Here is a 23374-nt window from a genome sequence, read left to right as displayed (position 1 = left end):
TGAAAATTTGACAGGCCCCGCCACCTTTCTGTCCACAGCCCCACCCCCACAGATGAGTCTGCCGAGAATGCGAGAAATTGTTAGTTTTCCTGTAACGTTTGGTTATTTTTCCATCATTAGCAACACACAGGCACTCTTGAGCTTGAAGGACGGTATGCGCCAAACAGGGAGGGATGTGAGCAGCACGTACACAAGCATGATTGCCAGCACTGAGACGTTGGCTATCTGGTCGTCTTTTGTTTCTTCGTCGTTGTAGATAAATTGTGGAAAAGATTACAAACTGAGAAAAGTTCATATCTTCATACCAAGTATGCAAACTACTGCCTTTTAGTGACTGCATTTTCTCTGTTCAGGTCTGAAGAAATGAAGCTGGTCTCTGTTTTGGTTCCTTCTTGAATAGATATAATTATAGGTGTGTTTTGATTTGATGCTTGGACATTTTATGATCAGCCGATGGAGTTGGCTGTTTCCTGGTCTGCTTCCTGGCCTTGTTTTCTGCTTTTTACTCTGCAGTCATCTGAGCAGCCCCTTGTGACTTCCTTATCGACCACTACTGCGTTGTTATGTGACCAGAACAATTCCTCTCCACAAATATTAACCGGAGGCAACGCTTTGGATGTCTGCCCCGCTGTTTTAGAATCCTCTCACACGTTTTTCGGCCTCATTTTCTCTCTTTCGCACATGAACGCGCACACAAACAGTGACCTCTCCTGCTGGAAACGGAGCAGGCAGCGAGGAATGCAGATCAGCTCCGTGTTTCCCACAGAACCACTGTCAGGTCGACAGTATTTTACAACACTGTAATGGCCGCCCGGCGCGCAAGTTCACATAAGTGTCAGGAAGACGGAGGTGAGCCAACTGAACTGTTGACTGTCTGGAAACACGGAGGCAGCTGGATGTCACCGCAACTTACTCTGCTCTTTTATCTCTCTGGTGAACACTTACTAGCACTATTTGGTGTTTTCACAAGTTGATTTTAAAGCACACTGATCTTTACTAATGATTTCAAAGGTGTTTTAGAGCAAGTATCCAGAAACCTGACTCATTAAACACCCAGTCCACATTTTCCAAATTCAACATGAAGGTTAAGAAAGAGAAAAAAAACTAAAAGAAGTTCAGAAGAAGTAAAGTTTTCCAACATGGAGGTACATTTGTTATATAAAAAAAAAAACAAACAACAAAAATGTGTCACAAATAGTGCTGACATATGACCAGCAATTTAGAATTATTTTCTTTCATCATTCGATTGTGCATTCAGGACTGTTTCCTCCTGAGCACAACACTCCTGTGTTACTTTAGTCTGTGTGTTAAACGTCCCAAAGTTACATTGTTAAAGGAATAGTCCAGCATATATCAGGTTATGTTAACAGATTAAAAGTAGTTGATGTCTAACTTTAATACAGGGGTGTCAAACTCATTTTCATTTTGGACCAAATCAACATCATAAATGTCCTCAAAGGGATGCTTGTGGTAGAACTCGTGTTTTTTGATGAAAAGTTTTTTGCACCATATGAGGTGGAATTTCTGCAGTATTTAAATAAATGTATTTCACAAAACTGCAATGGCAGCACTTTTTCTCACATCACACGAATTGTGTGAACAACAGCCGGCAAAAACAACAAAGACAGCAGGAAGTAGTAATAGAGTCAGAGGCGCAAAAAGTGGGTATGCAGCCTATGCAACGCATAGGGGCGCAGCACCAGAGGGGGCGCCAGGGGGGAGCGTCGCTCCTTCACCCTGACGTTCCTTCCCTTAGGGGGGGGGGGCGCCGATTTATGTTTTCGCATCCACCTGAATAATGTGTAGTTGCGCCACTGAATGAATACAGTCATTTTAAAAAACAAAAGAAGCGTGTAGTCCTGGCACAGTGTGCTACCAGACAGAATAGATCAAGGGAGGAACTGCAGATCCGACAGAACCTAAAAAACCAGAAATCAGCATCTCTTCATCCCTCAGTCATCTCCTGAGGCTCATATGGTAGAACATTTTATTATTAAGTTTCTTATTGTGCTTTTAATCGACTGTTATGAGTTGATTATTTGCTTATTTAATGTATAATTGTATCAGCCAAAATAATATAAATGGTCAATAGAGAACAAACCATACTGAGAGATTAACAGTAAATATGTAAATATTTCCTACTTTAAAAAGATTTGTTAGGGCTTTCTGTTTGTTTTATTAAGAAACATTGACATATTAATTTAGTGTTCAGTGGTTATTTAATGTATTATTAATCTCAGACACAGACCTGCTGCCAATGGGCGGTTCTAGATGGGGGCCAACGGGGTACAGAAGAAATTATACTCAATAAATGTCTTATGTTAATACTCGGTGGATTTTTTTAACATTCACAATTTAACTGTAACATTTAATTAAATATTCCAGTGCTGCACTTTAAGCTGTTATATTGAGAGAGGATCAGACTTTCCATCTGCCAGGGATCTGCAGCCTGGATCTCTGCAGACACAAGTTGCTCTTTGGCTCTCTTAATATATCAAATGTTGAAATATTGCTCTGTTTTTTTGTTTTTTTTTGTTTCCTTTTTTTTTTTAAGTGTCCCCATGAAAAAGCACTGACTACCCATAGTGGTAAATTTGGTCTAGAACCAGCCTCCAAACCTAACTCCTTATTTGTATAAATATTTCAGTCATACTCTTTACAGTACCAGAATTTTCACATATGCTTTTGGAGCCCTATTTGAGGACACATTTGATTATTAAATTAGGTATAATTATCAGTCACTCAGTACTTGAGCAGTTTATCAAATACTTTTTACAATTGCTTAATTAAACATGCTTAAGGAGTGTCACTCTGATTGGAGTACAATTTTGGAGTACTCTATGTATGAATGATTGTTTTTTGGATTACTTTTTAAAAACAAAACATTGCCATAAAATATTATCTATCACTGCAGCAGCCATCCCGCCTAATGGCCGCTGCAGTACCCCATGAGAGTAGGGCAACATGTGCCGTGGTGGGCGTCCCTTATTTTTATTTCTGAAAGGTGGCAACCCTAGCGGTGGGTGACAAACTGAACGCTGCCAGGACGCTCAGCACGTCCTCCTCTGACTGGCTTATCAAAACGTTCGCAACTTTATGAAATGATAAGAAAAAAAAATCAACAAAACGTGCTCATATTAATGACCCAACAACAATAGTAATCTCAGTGATTATTGTTTCAACAAGGTGTTACGCAATTCTGTGCGTTTCCATTACAAAATAACGAGCAGAGCAGGAGTTTAAAATCAACTAATCAACCACCGCTGTGTTCAGGGGAGGCTTATATATATATATATATATATATATCTCACATTGAGATAGATGATGAGATACTTGAGATATATCATCATCATCAGGAGGCAGAGGACTAGTGAGTGTGAGAGCCACTGTCCAGGATGAAACATCCAAGATCCATAAATACATCAAGGACAAAGCCTCAACTGACGATGTGCTCAGCGAATGTCTCAGGCAATGGGGAACAGAAGATGAGGTGCTGGAGGAACCATCATGGGAGGACAAGCCCCTACATGGGATGTACCACCGACAAATAACTGAAGTGGCTGATATCAGGAAATCCTACCAATGGCTGGAAAAAGCTGGACTCAAGGACAGCACAGAGGCCCTCATCCTGGCCGCCCAGGAACAGGCCCTAAACACCAGAGCAATAGAGGCTCAGATCTACCACACCAGACAAGACCCAAGGTGTAGATTGTGCAAGGAGGCCTCTGAGACAGTCCAGCACATAACAGCAGGGTGCAAGATGCTGGCAGGGAAAGCGTACATGGAACGACATAACCAAGTGGCAGGCATAGTGTACAGGAACATCTGTGCAGAATATGGACTGGAAGCCCGAGATCAAAGTGGGGAACTCCCCCAAAGGTGGTGGAGAATGACCGAGCTAAGATCCTGTGGGACTTCCAGATCCAGACAGACAAGATGGTAATGGAGAACCAACCGGACATTGTGGTGGTGGATAAAGAACAGAGGAAAGCCGTTGTGGTGGATGTAGCAATACCAAGTGACCACAACATCAGGAAAAAGGAGCACGAGAAACTGGAGAAATACCAGGGCCTCAGAGAGGAACTGGAAAAAACCTGGAAGGTGAAGACCATATATATATATATGTAGAGTAGGCATAGGTGGACGTCTCCACGGGTCCACCTCTGCCTACTGGATCATTTGAGTGGAGATTTCAAACTGTGGCAGGAAGCCGGAGTGCCCAGAGAGAAACCTGCAAACAGGAAACCTGTCAAATCTTTTTACCTTTTGCCCCTTAAATTTAAATCAGACATGTTTGGTCCCAGTCACATTTCTCCAGCCTCAAAATGGTTACTAATTAGGTCTTCTAGGATGTTTTTCTTCTTCCGATGTTAATATTTTTAGCTCCTGTTGAGAAAATAAATTTAAAATAAGCTAGTTTTAAAACCTAACATGTCTTGATTCAAATGGCCTAGTTGTGGTTTTAAAATCAGTAACGTATTCTGGCTTTTTGACCTTTATTTTACCTGTTGTTACAGCAGATGGTTTGCTAGGTTCGTTTGAACTGCCTTTTGTCTGTGGGAAAACAATACAGTAGAAGTTCTAGCTTTTCATACTCATCTGTGAAAAGCCGTAAACACAGCAGGAGTTTCTGGCTTCAGACAAAGGGTCAGAGGTAGCTCCTGGATTGGATGAGCAAAGATACGCCTTATTTGAATAAATTAAAGAAAAGAAGATAAGACTTTCCAATACAGAGTAACAGATCAGATTTGCTCTTGCAATTCTCCAAAGATGTCTTTGGACCTCTTTGCTTTTCTTTCTTTCTTTCTTTCCTTCTTCTTGTCAGGTAAACGAATGTATGTCTCTGTTGTTCTGCAGTTTTTGTTGTAATTTTATGCCTTTTCTATTGGATTAAACTGCAATTCTATGACGTCAACACGCATTGCTGTTTTCTTCTGAGTGACTACACGTGGCCGTCGTGAGAGGACCCGGGATCTAAGAGGAAGAGAGAGAGCCAAACTTTTTCCAAAATTAATTAATTCATAAAAATCTTCCTTAACACTCCTCTCCAAAGGGCCCTTCGCCATCTTCCAGAGGAGGGGCTGGAGAAACTAACCTCTGGTGTCTGATCAGTTCTTCTCATATATATAAATGAAGCCGTTGTTGGACATGTCTTCACTGCAGTCACTGTCTGCAGTGAAGACATGCTCGTTTTCTGCCTTGACGGTTCGTTCTCCTTTCGTTAAATAGCAGTAGAACTCTGTCATCTTTGGATCCCCACAGATGACGGAGGACAGGTGGTACGTCTCCGTCCCACATTCTGCAGGGACCTCGATGGTCTGAGTAGCTTTTGTTTGGTACCTCCTGGTCAACCTGTGCAGAAAAAACACCAGGACCTTGTTATTGGCCAGACAGTGTTTTTTCTGCCAGGGTGACCCGCAGCCTGAACAACGGCGTTTGCATGCCAAATCCAACCAGTACTCCAGCAGTATAGATATACTGGTTGAAAATAATATTGGTGGAAGGGCAATCATGGCGCCGTTGTTCAGGAGCCTGAGGGAAGTGGCTCCACAGTTAGAGCAGAAGTCGTTGTCATACAACTCTCTATCTGTGTCGCCGCCAAACGAGTCCAACCAGACCAGAACAGACTCCAGCAAACTTTTTATGTCATAGTCCTTTCCCACACCTGACGGTAGCTTCTTCTCAGTCAGCTCCATCAGAACTGGGGAAAGGTCTTTTTGACAAAAATGTTTGCCGGGCTGACGGACAGCTGAGCGTATGAGCCTCCCACAGCAGGGGATGGACGATGCCTCCAGAAAAATCCTTTCCTGAGCGAGACACCGCTTGGTGACGCTCAGGTTCAGGATGCTTTGGAAAGCAACGTTCACCCAGCTGTTCTGGAGCTCATTGGAGAACTTGAAAAAGTTCTCCTCAGCTTGTCCGGGTCCTGCAGATGCTGTCCTCCCTACAACTGGGAGATCCGAGCCATCGCTATCTACTGAATTAGGGGAACAGAAAACCTCGACTCCAACAGAAATCTTCAAATTTAGACGTGTTTTTCTTGGCAAAGGAGCAGCTCTGTTGTTATTTGAAATACAAAGTTCCCCATCCGGGGAACTTTGTATTTCAAAGGTCCCTGTGAACGTCCCCTTCAGAGGACTCTTCTTTAAGGATGGGACCAGGGAAGCCAAAGCTTTGGCTGTCTCTTTACCCAGAGCTTTGGCTGCGAGATCAGTCGCAGACAAACCTTCCCCAGCCGGGTCAGATTTTTCTGCGACTGTTGTCTCACCCCCATGGTGTACCATCGTCTCTGGACAAACCTCCCCAGCCGGGTCGGTTTGTTCAGAGACAGTACCGTCATCCTCTGTACTGTTTTGTACAGAGGACGAGATGGAGTCCGAGGTCCCAACGTCCAAAGCCTTTTCAGGACAAACCTCCCCAGCCGGGTCGGTTTGTTTTTTGGAAGTGGATGGAAATCCTGTCCAAAACAGATCGTCTTCTTCAGTCTTATCGTTTTCTTTGTTGCCATCCTTCCCAGGAAAGAAACGATCGCATACTTTCTTCATGCCGGTGGTCACGGCATATCCAATACCCCAACCAACCGGGAATATCAGGGGAACAATCGCCGTCGCAAAACTGAACATTGTTGCTTTATACAAACCTTAATCTCCAAGAAATGTCTGGATCCTGACTGATGCTTAGAGATTCCAGCATTCAAGCATTAGAACTTCTTTCATCTACTGTGATGTACGTCTATGACCTCATCAGTGAGCTCACTGGACTTCTGGCACAACATCTTGCTTCTGATTGTTGCTATGGAAATGATCAGCTCAGCTCTGCATGACTCAAGCTGACATAAAGATTTAAATAAAACATTATACTTTTTATTTATTTAACATGAAGAGATTAATACATTTGTATATGATTTAATTTTTGCTTTTGTGGTTTTCCATACCTGCTGTGGTATAAATGTTCTGAAGCCTTTTATCCACTATCATTTTAATTACTATTAATTCATTTCTTATTTAATGGAAACAGCTCAATTACTAAACTGGGTTTTTGATAGCTTTGTGTCCTCATAAGCCATGAAAACTGGAACAAAAAATCATAAAACGAGTAATTTGTTGCTCTATTATTTAAGACATCACAGGAAAGGAAACACTTGAGAATTATAAAGCACACACTAAGCTGTAATAAAAGAAGCTGCATTAAAACAGTACAAACAGAGGAAACGTTGCCATAAATAGCATCCTCACATTGAGATCAGCAGTGAACTGAACAGGCAGCTTTGGATGTCAGGACTCATCCAAATGGGAGGGATTGATGCTTGGCAGAAACCATGTCAGGCTGTGGCAGCTTGAAAATACACACACCTCTCAGTCTGACTGGCTGGATCATTTCTGCTGGAAGTCACGTGAGAACTTCGTTCATCCAAGTCAAACACAAATTACATGAAAGGGTAAAATTCTAATTATAATTGAAGTGTATTTTTGATGTATCTGTGCAAACTACATAACATGCTTTTAACCTTTAATTTAAGTGCATAGAATCAATTCAACAACATTTGAAGAAAAATATCCTTCCTCTGTTTTACCAGTGGAACATCACTGAGTCTTCTTCTGTGATACTTAGTCTTGGCTCCTCTCTTGTGGCCCCGTGTTTCTCTAGTTAACCAGTTCTGCTTTGGTTGGGCCATATTTTTTGGATCATTATTCGACTGAACAAATATTTCTGTGTCACAATTTTTTTTTTACTTCTAAAACTAAAATCTAGCTTTAGAACTATTGCTATTTCTAAATTTGGAAGAGAAACAGGTGCACAACTTCATAGATACCTCTCCATACCTTACCAGATAAATTCCCAGTAGTTTAGCAAACTTCATGTTTTTTTTTTTGTTTTTGTTTTTGTAATGAAGGGATAGAAATGTTTATTCTTATTGTGATTTAGATAGCGTCTCATGGTTGCTGTGGAGACCCGGTGACCCCAAGGTGCCACTATTTGCTCCAGATCTCTGACATGAGCTTTGGGGGGGGGGGGTTATTTTTTATTTTTACCTGGTTTATTTCCTGCTTTGAGTGTTTACAAAATAAATAAAAATCCCTGTTCAACCAAGTGGCCAAATGAAATGGACTTTCACGTCACGTCATGGAAACAGAAAGTCATAGATTGCTTTTCAGATGTTTCTAGAAACTCTGAATTGTAGAAAATACATTTATTTTGCGCCACCAATAATTTTGTAATGTGGTATTTTTTTCCCACTCAACAAATGTTCTCAAATTAAAGGCACTTTTTCTTGAATTCTTTAGTATAAAAATATTAAATATATGAAGACAGCGTTCTTGATGAGCTTTGCATTTATCAAAGCTCCCCTTAGCTTTCTTTTATTAACAGGAATCAGGATACGTGTTGTCTCCCGAGGGGTAAGACTAGCCTGTCCTGAGTGGATTCAGAACTGTGATCGCACTGATCCTTTCTCGTCTTTAAAACAGAACCTCCGAAAGATGGAGGAGGAGACCTCAGAGGAGCCGGTCCGAGACCTCAACGAGCTGCAGAACGCCGACTGGGTGGGAAACCACACTTCATACCTCAGATTTATATTATCCTTATCATTCTAAATTATGGCTCTGCATCCAAAAATATGACATTTACGCAGCCTGACGTGCTGGACAGAAACTAATGGAACAAATGTTTGCTCTCTTTGCCAGGCTCGATTCTGGGTTCAGGTGATGAGGGACCTGCGTGAAGGAGTGAAGCTGAAGAAGGTGCAGGAGCGTCAGTACAACCCTCTGCCGATCGAGTACCAGCTCACTCCGTATGAGATGCTCATGGACGACATCAGGTCCAAACGCTACAAGCTGCGCAAAGTCATGGTTAGTCCTGAAGTACTCAACAGAGACTTTAACAATCCCGGAGAGTAGCCCTGCAGACATGCCTCTTGTGGTGCATTCACACCAGCCCTGTTTAGTCCGCTTTAATCAAACTATAATTAATTTGCCTAGAAGGTTTGGTTCAGTTTGTGTTGAATCTGTAATCAAACTCTGACACACACCAAAAACTGAACTCTGGTCCGCCAGAGTTCAAACAAATTTGATTAAAGCAGAGTTAACAGGGTTGGTGTGGATGCATCCTTATTGGTTCATTTCTTTGAGGAGCAGCAAAACATTCAGCCTTGGTGCAACCAATGGGGGCCTTTTCCTGGTTCTTCTTTTTTGTTTTTTTGCCTATAAATAAGTTTCTTTATGACACGATGGGTTTGGTTAGCGTGTGGGTCTGCTTTGTTCCGTCAGGTTAATGGAGACATCCCACCGAGGCTAAAGAAAAGCGCTCATGAAGTCATCCTGGAGTTCATCAGGTCCAGACCGCCACTTAATCCTGTGAGTAAAAGGAAGTGCTTCAGACTTCAGCACAAAACAGAAGAATCCTTGTGAGGAAGCACAGATTGGTCTTTATCTGTAGGAAACAGTGAGCGTTCATGTGGAACAGCTCCGTCCAGCACAAGTGGCTTCTTGGCCCACAGCCACAGATGTCCCATACTGAGAGGATTTGATTATAACTTACCAGGCACATTTATTGACAACCCTGGTAAAGAGGTGTAAAAAGCTTTAAGACAAATTCATCTTTTTCTGCCACAGCGTAATCTCTCACTACAAAAAAAAACAAAACAATCTATAATTTGAATAGAACAGATTTCATATGTACGCAACAAACACAGACTGATACTGATATTTGTAGTCAGTGAAAAGCTACGGTCTTCCTTCTGCTGATAAAAATCTGACAGCAAGACCAGCAGACGCTGTTGTCAGGATCATTTAATTCATGAAGCTGGAGAGGCAGCTCCTCTGCCTGGAGGCCATACGCCCTTCATGTCAGTGTTTAATTTGATTTTTTTTCCCCATTCCACTCTATGTATCTTACCCTGTCCCAGGTGTCAGCTCGTAAGCTGAAGCCTCAGGCTCAGCCTCCTCCGACCCTTCATGAGCGCATCCTGGAGGAGATCAAGGCTGAGAGGAAACTTCGCCCGGTTTCACCCGACGAGATCCGCAGAGGACGGCTGGGTAAGGAGACCCGTCATGCATTTATTAATGATGCAGCACAAACAGGCACACTCCACACCATATAAATATAGTTCACATTAAAATGTTTAAGCTGATCACATGCAGTGCGCTTCAGCCTTATTGCTTGAAGCTATTTCAGTTCATTTTGTGCTCTATATCACTAATATTTCTCTCTGCTCTTTGCTGTTGTAGCCACTGCTTCCTAACCTTTTATGTCTGTGTGGCTGCTGATGCCTATTAATGTTCTCTGCATTAAAGCTGCAATATGGAACTTTTATTAAAAAATGTATGGTTTTTTACATATTTGCTAAAAATGTCACCATGTTGTGACACTGTAGTATGAGACAGATAATCTGAAAAGACTGATCTCTTCCACCTGCTTCATGTGTTGCCACTGCCACCTGAAGAAATGCAGACCAATCAGAGCTAGGAGGAGGGGCTTGACGCTGTCAATCAACCTTGTGAATGCACTGCTACATGTGCTAATGGCAGAGAAACAACTCACCATTATCTGCCGTCATCTGTGGCCATGCTAACTAACTTTAGCATTCACAAAGAGGAGCTAAATTTTTTTTTTCACAGATTATCTGTCTCATAATATACTGTCACGTAATAGAGACAGTTTCAACAAATATATATAAAAATATTTTTTAAATAAAAGTTACATACTGCAGATTTAAACAGTTTGCCATAGGATGAAGGTGGGACAGGAAATAATGCTGAGTGTCTTTGTTTTAATCATAAAGACAAATTCATAGTTACTGTGTCTGCTCTTATGTGTAGCAACATACTGGGAAAAAACAGTGCTGCATCAAGCCTTCCTTATTGTTCCATAAGATAAATAATTTACACCTTAACATTTTTTTCTGGTCTGCTGCTTAATGAGACCAGCTAGCCTTTCTTTCAATAAGGCTTATACCTTTAATTTAGCAAAAGCATGAAGAATATTAAAATTTTACATTCAAAAATCAGTCTTAGAAACTGTTGTATTATTTGTAAATAATAATAAATAACAACACAGGAATTTTGCTTTTGAAGAATGTAAAAATAAAGAAATGATCCAGACATTGTCTGATGATTCAGTCACGCAATTTTCAACCTAATTTAGTTCGACAACCAAAGAAATTTGTCCTTTTACAAATAAGTGAGCGTATCACAACTTAGTGCTAGCAACAGTTTTGGTGAGAAAAGAAGACTTATAGTTAGCCTAAATTACTACCAATGAGTTTAAGAACGAATTCAGAGGAGGCTACTAAAGCCCAATTTAGACAGAGTTCAGCAGATAACAGGAAGGCTGAGCAGATGACATTCAGGTCAGATGTTATGCCCCTTTAGATCTGTGGTCAAAATTGTTAGTATAACCAAAGAGCCCGAAATGGTCACTGAAATCACTTGAGGCTACTGCTAACTAGCTACTCACATCCCCTTGCTAGCTAGCGAGATAGGTTTGTTTCTATCACAGATGCAGCTTTGATAGCAGTGAATAACAATGTTCTAAAAATTAACCAATGAAAATCATACATTGCTTTTGAACTGTGGTTAAAAAGAATCATTAAAAAATAAAGTAATGAAACAGATTGATTATACCTACAACTTATTACTTTGTTGTGCAACATTTTGTGGCAGTCGCTGCAAGCAAAACTGGTGGATCAAAGCTTTAAAAAAAAAAAAGTGATTAAAACTTGGGCAGAGGGTAAGCGTTGCTGGCTCTCACAGGCGGACACAGCTACCAGGAATCTGTCAGTCAAAGTCCATCACAAAAGAGAAAATACCTTTTTTGATGTGAAAGCTGTTAATATTCCTATTAATATTTGCCAGCATTATTAGCCAACAAGAAGCCGATTGCTTTCTCCTGTGTGTGTTAAGTCCTGCTTTAACATGCAGTAACCTCCCCGCGCCGTGACCTTTTCTCGTTGCAGTAATTCGGCCTCTTAGCATGTCTTTCAGTTTTGATGCGTCAGGTAACGTTTCCCTTTGCTGCTTACCTGGCTTTTTATCTCATTTTCTCCACCATGCTGTGGCTGTTCATCTGCTTTATCAGCTCACACATGCAGAGACATGCACACACACAGACACAGGCACACACACACACACACACACACACGCACACACACACCACACACACACACACACACACACACACACACACACACACACACACACACACACACACACACACACATGCTCAGTACTGACTGCATACACAGTCCATGTCATGCTTCTGTGTGGTGGTTAGCTGTTGCTAAATGGGACACTCATCAGCAAGAGGATCCTTATGGGAACAAACACTGCAGGCAGCAAATCAAATACACTGAAACAAATTTTAATGACACTATATGGGGCTCTGTGACTTGATTTTAAAAGGTTTTCTTGTATTAGAGAAAAATATTATGAAAACCAAGTTACAGAGTAGCTGGTGGAAACTGTGTGTAGCTTAGCAACTAAAGGGCACAAGACATCACTCACAAACTATGATTACAGAATACAAAACACAAAGAAGAGGGATAATTATATTTATGCACGTCATTTAGTTTGAGGCTTGCCTTTAAATACATATATTGCCTTGAAATTTACAAGCAAGTTGACTTTAAAAACATTAATCACATGGCTTTAATTTGTGATGCGGCAGAACTATTTAGTCATATCTTCCATATAGTGTTTTTTTTTATGTCAAGCAAAAGTTTGAGTCACGCATAGACATTTTGATTGCGTTCTGTGACTTGAGGCGGATGAGGTTACCGCTAACTAGATGCTAGCTGGCAGGCTAGATTTTTTTTTTTTTTTTCATCTATCAAAGATGTAGATATGGATGACAAAAGGGAAAAAGATTAAAAAGATGAACTGCAGTTAATGTCTTTGACTAAAGTAAGGATGTATCAAGATCTTTGGCTAATCTCACCAGCAGTACCATTTTATTTTAAATGATTCAAGGATTAAAGGATTTTTTTATTGTCATACCACCTTGCTTGTTTGTGGTATGCAATTTGGACTCAGGTCCCAGATTTAAAAAATTACTACCCAAAAGATAAATAAATAATAAAGTAACATTTGAATATTTATAATATGTTACATTTTAATATTTTAATTAAATAAATATTATTTCTTTAATCTATTTTTTAACAGACCAAAATCAATGTTGGGAGCCACATAAAATTGAACGTACTTTTTTTTTATTATTAGAAACCATATTTTGAAGGATCACTTGATTTTCTTTCAGTTTATGAGAAATATTTTTGACCTGGAAAAATCTCTGTATCCTAATCTCAACATCACCAACCAGAAAAAAAACAATAGCTGTTGCATCATCAAATCTGTTTTTAAAGATTTTCTGCATGCTCTCTCTTTTTTTTCAATTTCTAAGAGCAGGGATTCCCCCATTTCTCATTAAAACGGTGTCGTCCCAAAAGAGGAGATTAAGCCCAGCTCTCTGGCTGGTTGGAACAGATCGTTTTGCCTTGCAGGCAGTCTGGGACATTTAAAGATCTGTTGCTACTCTGGAGCTTTCAAAAGAAAATCACAGCTCAGGGACTGAGTTATTTACAAGGAAAAGTGTACTTAAGTTGAATGATATGAATAATGTCACTGCTTTGTGATGAACATTAGTTTATAGAACTGTGCCATGTTGAGACAGGCTGATATTTAACCATAAGGGTTCTTCTCAAAGATCTGCTCCATATGTAAAAGTGTCACACCACTGTGAACCACATGCTGCCATGGTAACCTCTAATCTACAATCTGAAATGACTGCAGAGGCAGTATGATGCTGTGGTCCAGGTTGCCTCCTACTGATGTCAGTGTCCCTCATCATACCACAGTCTTTAAGTCCAACCCTCTGCCATTGGTGATCTGTGTGTGTTGTTTTGTGTACAGTTGTTCATCTGTAATGACAGATTGAGTCAACTGGTTTTTTACAGATGCAATATTAATATCTGTATTGGTCCAGATATTGGAAAGAATTCCAATATAGAATTTTAATTGTCTCTTGGGGACAAAGTTCCAGAACCATGAGTGCAGATCTAGTTAGTCTAATTCTATGCTTTATGCTCCAAGCCACATCATTATTTATGTTACATTATATTTAGAATATAATTACACTTTCTGAACCGTTTGAAAAAAAGGTTTGTTTATTTCTATATGTTTGACCAAAACAGTCAACCTATTGTTTTTGTCAGTTTCAGTTTCTTTATTGTTTATTTTAATTTAGCTGCTAATTACACTGACTGAACAAATTAAAGTTGTGTTTTTTTGTTGTTTTTTTTACATGTTTGAGAAAGCTTGTGAAGCTGCTGGTGTATTTAAATGTGCTCTGCTGGTGCAGAGTTATCAAATAAATGAGTAATTCAGTACATTCATGTCCTTAATTTAAAGAAAGAAGCTGTTTTTCTGTGTCCAATCGGTATCGGCCAATATCACGCTTTTTACTTCTTCAAACCAAACTTGCAAATGCAAGCCACAAATGAAAGATTGACACCTTCATCTATACAGGGAATGTTAGAAAAGTTCAAAGGAAACAGTTTGGAAATCTCTCAATCAGGAACAGGAAAGAGAAAGACTTAAAAAGTGTTAAACTGTTAGCTGAGAAGGTACCTCAGCCATCAGAGAATATGGATTCCTTGGATGCCGTTAATGGTTAAGTTGTATTATGTTCTCTGTGCTGCTCTAATAAGAGAGGTGTCTACATTTTAGGTTTTGGCAAAACTCGCAGTATGCCTCAGGATTTGTTCCGTACAGGAGTAGGTAACGTATCAGCAATGCTGCGGTTTGAACAACCTTGTTTGGCTTTAATCTTTTGGCCTTATCTGTCTCCCCTCCCTGGCTGCAAACTAACGTCTTCCAAAAAAAAAAAAGAAAGAAAAACTCGACTGCTAGGAGCTGAAAGAACTAAGCAGGATGCAAAATAATATCTGAGTGAATCACTTTAAAGTCTTGTATGATTTTTTTTTTTTCTTAGAAATGTTGGGTTTTGGAGAGGCTTACACTCCTGCACCTCCTCCTCTTACGCTCCTCATTTTCTACTAAACATTTTGAAGGTTTTGTCCTTTGCTTTAAATATTCTGCTTTCATCCCAGTTCCAGTTTGGTCAATACAAATTAAGGTCTTATATTTGAGGACTTAGTTTACACAAAAAGATAAATATTATCAGTGTTAGTGGTAGATAAAAGGATGTCATAGATAATCTACATACTTAATTTAACCTGTCTGCGTTTTCTACATTCTCCTTTGAGCCTCCAACCTCTCCGCATCCCTCCCCAAACTCCTCCACCCTCAAATGGATCTCCATCCCTGGTCCTCTGTGGCAGATTAAATTCCATCCTTTCACTCAAACGAATCTGGTTCCCATTTTACAAATGGGGGGGGAAGAAAAGAAGAGAAAAACCAATTTAAAGATCCGATGTGAAACCCAATGAGGATGCAACGGAGCACAGGAGGAGGCGGGTTGAGATCCATTTGATCTGCTTTCCCTTCCTGTCGAGTAACGGCGTCCTGCGTGGCTCTGTGCAGATGAGTTCAGTCCGTACATGGGCAGGAGGACGTCCAGTTCTCTGTCTCTGACCAACGGGTCACGCTCTCCCAGAGCGGAGCCTTCCGGATCTCAGTCCGTCCCTCAGAGGAAGAAACTCCTGAAGGCGCCCAGCCTGGCTGAGCTGGACAGCTCCGACTCTGATGTAAGTTTTTTGTTTGTTCATTTTTTTTTTTTTTTTTTTAAGCTTCACCTTTCAGAAGCAAAAGGACGACTGCAGGGCATGGTAACATTTGTGTATTCAGGACGAGTTGGTCGGGCGCACGTCGGCGAGCAACTCCAGTGTGGCAACGTCTTTGATGGACGATACGTCCCCAGAGTCTGCACTGGGAAAGAAAAGTGAGTCAGGAAGATTTTTTCTTTTCACCTTTCATCACAGCTGAATTGACTGCTTAATAAAAAAAATGAACCTGATAGCATTAAGTGAGATTTAATCTAACAACCTTGACACCCATGACCTAGAGTTTATGTAATGTGTGATTTTTTTGTTCTGTGGTTAAAGGAATAGTTCAGGACTATTAAAGTGAGGTTCTGGTGAAACATTATAGCAGTCAATGTCTTACTATACAATACAATAACTAGTATTAATAAGTCACATGCTTGTTAAGGACACAGTAAAGTACATCAATGTTTCAAAAAGTTAGAAGTCTGCTTTGGGTCTCCTTAAGCTAAATGTTAGCTTTAGCCTCTGGGTTCAACTAACCTCAACTCACACTAAAGATGCCAGCAGAGTTCTCTACTGCAGGTAGAGTGTTAACTTCTCATCAGTTCAAAAATAATTTCTGATTTAAGTTTCCTCCTGTGTTGTCTGTTCTTTCTTACACCAGCCCCTCCCATGTTCCTACCCATCTCCTCCACACCTCAGCCAGAGAGGCGTCAGACACCCCAGAGGAGACACTCCATCGAGAAGGAAACGCCCACCAGCGTCCGACAGTTCCAGCCACCATCCAAGCAGAACTCCAAGTCTCTGGTGAGTGAGATCCCCGCATTCATTCACTCCTAAACTGTGAAATGCCGTCTGAAACACCAGCTGCCTTTCTATTGATTATATAAAAGTGCCCAAATTTAAGTTGTGAAAATAAATTCGCTCAGCAAAAAAGCACCAATTTAAAAAAAGAACTCAATATTTTTAATAAAAAGATTTTTGCACTAGGATGAGGAGGTTTTTCATCCGCATCAAAATTGGTGTATTTCATAAAACTGGAATGGAAACACTTTTTTTGCATGACGAGTCATACGATCAACAACCGGATGTTACTACTGGCAAAGACGACAAAGAAGACAACAGGAAGTGGTAGTAGGAGGATGATGATTTTGTGTTTTGTTTTTGTTCATGGACAGTTTGCAGCTGGTTCCACCAGAGCTCTGATTGATGATGAGTTCTAGCGCCATGGATGAAATATGAATATATCTCATGTAACTGTTTACATCTGTTACTGCCATGATTTTTATGACTTATCGCATGAACAAGCATAGTCACATGTGATTTTAATTTCATTTTTTTCTTAGTGGAAACATTGCAATTGGGAAGTTGTGTTGTTTTATATTAGCAGAATATCGACAAAGATTTGCACACATTTGATTTGTGAAAATTGGAAATTATGTGAAGGAGAAGAAGACAGCTGAAAACTTTAAAGAAGTTAACTGCACCTTGCTTTGGTTTGAAAGTTAAATAGATCACTGTTTTCTCTCCTTTGGTCGCCCTTTCTGTAAAGTACAATCAGTTACTCAATCCAGCTGCTCTGTTCTTCTTCCCCACAAACACCTCATCCGTTTTCACATTCAGATCGTCGGGGCGACAGCCTCGCATCCTTCCTGGATCACTTCCCTCCTGCTCCTCCTCCTCCACCCATCTCCCCCAGCTCTCCATTCTTTGCAGAGCTCCCACCCTGCTGAGGCGTTTCTGTTGGGTTTGGTCAAGGTGCTTTTTGTTCTGTGCAGAAGTGTTTGCATCAGACGAAGGGAGTCACTTAAGGTTAGCCAGTCTCCTCTCAGTCAGTCCCAGTGCTTTAACTGTAGCCCTGCCATCCTCTCCTAATGCTTCTTTAGACTCCATTTATCAACGATAACAGCAAACTTCTGCCATGGCCTAAAGTTACTAACCAGGGTTATGAACTTTGTGGCTTTTCTAAACTTGGCACAAGTAGATACTAAAACAGTTTCTGGAATATCGAGTGCTGTCACATCTAGTGTGTATGTTTGCTTTTGGTGCACCTCTGTTTTGTAGAGTGCAAGTGTTTGTCTTCAGGGAGGAAAGGTGTAGAAATCACAGTGTTCAGCTGAGTCAGGATGAGGCAGATTACTTTACTCTGGTGTCACCATTTTGTTTTAGCCATTCTTTATCCACACTGAAGGATCAAATCATAATCTGAGGATGAAAAGTGTGATGATCAAGTAATCATTAGCTCTAAGCTTTCACAGCACTGAGGTAAGTGGATCTTCTTCAAAGTGAAAGAAAAGAAAAAACTCCAAAGCAAAGGTACTGGCATACAGCCTCTGTTTAAAACTTGTTTTGCAGGCGAGTTCTTCTTTTATTTTATCTTGTCTTGACAAGAATTCCACAGTCCAGCACATCCCATACTAAAACACAATTGAGTAAAAATGTAGCTTAAATTACTTTTTTTTTTTTTTTAAAGTGGATTCAGGACCAGCTTCGCGTGCCACAGCGCTACTTTCTTGTTGCCTTTCCTCCATGAAGATTTGGATTTGAACCTCCTTAGCTCCTCCAGTTACCATGGCCTATTTAGACTTTTCATTTTTGGATGATGTCTTCACATTTCTCTGTGAGATTTCCAAAGCCTGGGATATTATTTTATAGCCCAACCGTGCTTTGATCTGGCTAAACCACAAACCTTTTTAGACCTTTACAGAATTCATACAGGAAATACTTCATACACTCTTAACTGATCATAAGTCAGTTGTTTACACTGGTTTGAATTTAGGGGTATAAAAATAAGAGGGTCACGCAGATTTCCATTTGTCAAAAAAAAAAGAAAAAAAAATTAAAACCATGTATCGTTTTGCTCCACATCTAGTTATTTACTACCATGTTGGTCTACTACATAAAATCACATATATTGAACTTTACAATTGTAAAATGATAAAACATCAAACAAATCACTTCAAGTTACAATATTTTGGGGATTTTAAAACGAAGACATGCTACACTTGTTCGTTCAGTCAGCTTTTCCTGCACCATGTGGATATCACAAAGTATAAATCCATTTTTTTAATGGTTCTTTAAAGGGTGATGTGGTATAGAGGGGTTAAAAGAACGGTTATGATTTTGCCTCTAGTTTTGAATTGTTTGGGTTTAAATAAGGGCGTTGTTTTGTTGGGGGTTTTGCAGGAGGAGTTTTGTTTCCCCGTGGAGTGTCTGTCTCTGACGGTGGAGGAAGTGATGCATATCAGACAGGTGCTGGTGAAAGCAGAGCTGGAGAAGTTCCAGCAGTACAAAGACATCTACAACGCCATGAAGAAGGGCAAGGTACCATTAAATGAATCACATGGCCGACACTTACTCCACGCTTGGCAGAAACAAGTCAGGGTCATCTGATTTCTACCATATCTTAAAAACAAAAACCTATTTCTGGTTTTGTGATGCGTTTATAAATAAATGACTAAATCTAAGTTATAGTCCCATGAACTGTATTCATCTACTAATGCAATGCTAACTGATGAGGACCAGATAATGTCATTGTTATGCCCATTAATATAAAGTCTTGGGAACATGTGTATGTATTTCACAACTTTTTACATTTTTCTTCAGAAAATAGTTTTCTGTTGTTGAGTGTACATGTAGATGTCAGTGGACTAAATAATTCTCTTCATATTTCATTACAGCTTTGCTTCTGCTGTCGAACCAAAAGGTTTTCCTTCTTCACCTGGTCCTATACCTGCCAGTTCTGCATAAAGTAAACCTTTTCATATTTAGAAATCAATACAAGCTGGACGTCTCCTCGTGTTTTGCAGTATTGACTATAATTGATGTTTGTTTTATTCTGTTTGTAGGCCTGTATGCTCACAGTGCTGCAAAAAGGTACGTCTCACAGAATGAATCCATCGGCCAATCAGCTCACTGTGTGTCAGTGTGATGGTGTATTAGGGCCATTGTAGACAGAAAAAAATGAGTCAATTTTCACCAAAATATTTTTAGATTGATCTCAGAAATTTTATAGAAAAAAATAGAGAAATTTCTAAGTTCCAAAATTTTAATCTCAAAATTTGTTTTTTTTCTATCAGATTTTTAACGTTTAAAGCTCCGAAATTTCCTTTTTTCCAGAAAATTTCTGGGATTAATCTCAACATTTCTGAGTTCTTTTCTCACAATTTTTCTACTTTTGTAGCTCAGAAATGTCCTTGTTTTTTTTTTTTCTAGAAAATTTCTGAGATTAATCTAAAAGTTTTTGGTGGAAATGTACTCATTTTCTTTTTCTATGTACAATGGCCCTCATACGTCATAAATACAACTATATACCACTGATAACATTTCTGCCTTCTATTTCTACCAGATGCGGCTTCCATCTAAACCGTATTCCAGTCTGCCTATCTACTCCATCGGATCCACCAACACTCTTCCCAGAGACAGAATAAGTGCCATGGCTGCCGTAGGACAAGGCCTCTCTGTGGCCGGAGGGCCGGGGCCGTCGACGGCAGCGGGAGGGGCCTCTTCCACCGCAACCTTGAAAGGAGCTACGAAGGCAGCATCTAAAGGAGCTGGGAAAGCTACGGGAGCAGCTGCAGCTGCCAAGGCCGACAAACCGTCAGGGAGCCAACAGCGCCACAGTATCCACAAGACCATGTCCAAGTAAGAGCTCCAAAACTCCTCATTTGCTGCCAGAAAAAAAGTGAATTATTCTGAATTAAAATACACGTAGAAATAAAATGAGAACAGCTTGTATAATATTGCGGTTTTAAAGCTAAGAAGACAAAACAGTGCAGTGTTTCTAATTCTGAAGTGTGTCTTCTTCAACAAGCTGAGGCTTCAAGTTTGCTGCTTCACACAGCCGGCCACTGACATCTAGTGGAGAAAATTAACATTGCAAGTCTGGAAGATTACAGTCTAAAGCACAGTTCACGTCCAATAAATGTGAATATACGTCCCGATTGTCAGAGTAAAATAATATTTTGAAAATAATAACCTTTAAGCAGGTATTAAACATACTTCTCACAAAGCCCCCATTACTGTTTTTTAAAAAAGCTTTTAATCAATCTGATGTGGACTGAAAAAAGTGTTGGTGGAAGGATAAAACTATTATAATATTAGAACTATTTTTATACATACAGCATTTTCAAAATCCAAACAACTGAATCTTTTCTGTATATTATTCTAAAACATATCTACAGGGGGCCAGTAGACAAAATCAACAATCATAATTAAACATTGTTGTACTTGTTTAGCAAATGATTTTATACATTTTTTACATTTCACGCATGTCTGGGAAATCCTTTAATGTCCCATGGCAACCATTTAGCTGCTCAAAACGCCTGGGTGTATCTAACCCCACCTTCCAGACGCAGCTCCTCCTCATAGCTGCACTTTCAATGCTTCTGAGCTTCCACCTCACAGAGCAGCCCTCCGCCGTGACTCCACCACTCAGCTCCTTCAGACTAGCCAGCAGCAATTAGTAACACTTTTAACACCTGGTGGAACTGCACATACGCTGAGCTCATTATAGGAGCCACTTCTAAGTGCATCTCCGGTGAAAACATTGTTAAACGGTTAATGGAGGAGTGATCACTTCCTGAAGGCGGAGTCTCAGAAAAAAACTGTTTTTAAAGAGACACAGGCCCAGTTTCAAGCCATTAAACTACAAAGTAAATTATATTTGATATATACATAATTTTTATAACAACTGAAGGTAACATCATTTCTTGATTGTTTATAAAATGACACTATATGGTTGAAAAATACATTATACTGCCCCTTTAATAGAAGTAGAGGCTTTCAAACATCCATCTCTGAGGAATGCATCTATATCGAGTGTCTCAATTAGTTACAAAATTCCTAAAATAAAATGACTTTTCATTCATATTGTAATTTATTGAATGTTTTAAGTGTTTCTGTTGCTGGGCACCTGAAGCCAGCAGTTTAATGATCTCAGAAGCTTTTCTACAGAGGCCTGGTATTTGTTTGTCTCTGCTCGCTGCAGGCTCTCGAAGCACGGCTCTCTGAAGTCTCACGAGGAACTGGAGCTGCCCCCCGAGCTAACGGAGGATTGGGCCACCATGGAGGTGTGTGTGGACTGCAAGAAGTTCATCTCTGACATCATCGCCTCCAGCAAGCACAGCCTGTCGCTGGCCACCAAGAGGGCTCGCTTAAAACGCAAGACGCAGTCCTTCTACATGTCGTCCCCTAAAGGGGCCGAGGGCTACAGGCCCTCGGAACGAACAATCAACGAAATCTAAAAGCGCTCGTGCTCACCCAGGTCGCAAAGAGCGGTCAGAACGACTAACAAGAATTTTTAGAGACAAGGTTTTCCTTTCCTCCTCATCATGCACAGCAACTCCAGACAACTGCATGTTGTAGGAACCGCCAGTCTCCTTCAGTTCTTTCCCCCGCCCCCTCACCCCCTCACCAACATCTGAGTCTTACTCTACTCTGCCCACAAGCAGTCGACATAAAAACAACCTGAGAGTCTGGGTGGACTGACATCTCACCACTGATGGCACAAGAGGGCGGTCCAGGTCAACTCAGATTCATTTTAAAGCACAAACCAGAGGAGGGATTCTCTTTTAAACAGAGAGAGAGAGACGCTCAAGAAAACACAGAATATAAAGCTGTATATTTTATATGGGTTATAATTTAGTTTTTTACATGCGTGTTTGGGTGTATGTGTGTGTTCTGTAAAGGATCGCTTCCGAAAACAAAACAAAAAAAAAGAAAGGAAAAGCCACCTTCTATTTTAGGTTTCACCGATGGACACAGCTCAGGGAGACGTATCCTCACTGCTGCTGTCAGCCCACCTGAGAGCTTCGTTCTGCTCATTTCTCTGGAGGAAATGCAAGACGTTTCTGACAGAATTAGAATCAGACAGAAACAATGTTTTGTTTTAAATATTCATTTGTGCCAAATAATACTTTTTTCTTTTTTTTTTTTTTTGACAAAAACCTTCGTTCTTTGGGGGATTGTTGCCATGGTATTCCTGCTAAAGCCCACAATTAATCCATCTGTTCATTGTTGTCTGCTTATTTAAGATAAGATCACAGAGGGAACAGTTTCTAGTGCAAATATCTTAGTACATTTGAAATGATAAAAACTAATAAGTAACTCTTCAGCTTGCTTTAAGTCAATTTCTTAATATTGATTTAAAAAAGTAATAGTTCCACTGGCAGATTATTTCACTTATTACATGGGGAAAATATCTTATAATTAGTGAGAAATGCAAGTGGAATTAGTACTTTTTAAAAAAAAGAAATAAATATTAAGGAAATACTTATTTAAAAATAGCTCCTATATCTTGTTGAAATGTTACTTTTAAGTTCATACTCTTAAAAAAATAAGAGACAACTAACATATTTGCATTAAAAACAAGACCAAAAATACTTTTGTGTTTTTGCAGTGTAACTCCATCCTTTAGCATTGTGTAGCTCTGCAACACATCCTAGCTCATTCTCAAACCAACAGAGACACATAGATCATCTAGTGAGTTCCAGGTCTGCTCCAGGGTTTTGTTTGAGTAAGAAATCCATCCCACAAAATGAAACCACTTTAAATAAGGTCCAGAGTGGGCATCCTGATAGGTTTACCGTCATTAATCAGAGGTAGATCAGCTCCAGTCTTGGCTGAGATGATGGAGATCCTCAGCCTATCCACCAG

The 23374-nt window shown here is 40.1% G+C and overlaps 1 protein-coding gene across 1 annotated transcript in view; it reads left to right on the top strand.

Moving 5' to 3' along the window:
- Positions 1 to 22447, top strand: part of spire1b (spire-type actin nucleation factor 1b) — a 42475-nt gene extending 20028 nt beyond the window's left edge. The window contains exons 5-17 of the mRNA XM_088013875.1: positions 8469 to 8543; positions 8685 to 8849; positions 9267 to 9353; positions 9905 to 10034; positions 14721 to 14771; positions 15537 to 15700; positions 15801 to 15894; positions 16383 to 16525; positions 18905 to 19042; positions 19399 to 19469; positions 19567 to 19594; positions 20067 to 20362; positions 21708 to 22447. Coding sequence (XP_087870001.1) covers positions 8469 to 8543; positions 8685 to 8849; positions 9267 to 9353; positions 9905 to 10034; positions 14721 to 14771; positions 15537 to 15700; positions 15801 to 15894; positions 16383 to 16525; positions 18905 to 19042; positions 19399 to 19469; positions 19567 to 19594; positions 20067 to 20362; positions 21708 to 21963 — 1698 coding nt within the window. The 3' untranslated portion in view covers positions 21964 to 22447. The remainder of the gene's footprint in view (positions 1 to 8468; positions 8544 to 8684; positions 8850 to 9266; positions 9354 to 9904; positions 10035 to 14720; positions 14772 to 15536; positions 15701 to 15800; positions 15895 to 16382; positions 16526 to 18904; positions 19043 to 19398; positions 19470 to 19566; positions 19595 to 20066; positions 20363 to 21707) is intronic.
- Positions 22448 to 23374: the final 927 nt, after the last annotated feature.

Source organism: Poecilia mexicana, unplaced genomic scaffold, assembly GCF_051168715.1.
Source record: "Poecilia mexicana isolate PSO_F unplaced genomic scaffold, ASM5116871v1 scaffold_16, whole genome shotgun sequence".
Classification (NCBI taxonomy): Eukaryota; Metazoa; Chordata; class Actinopteri; order Cyprinodontiformes; family Poeciliidae; genus Poecilia; species Poecilia mexicana.
The sequence above is the reverse complement of the archived record's forward strand: the minus strand, read 5'-3'. Positions and strand labels throughout refer to the sequence as shown.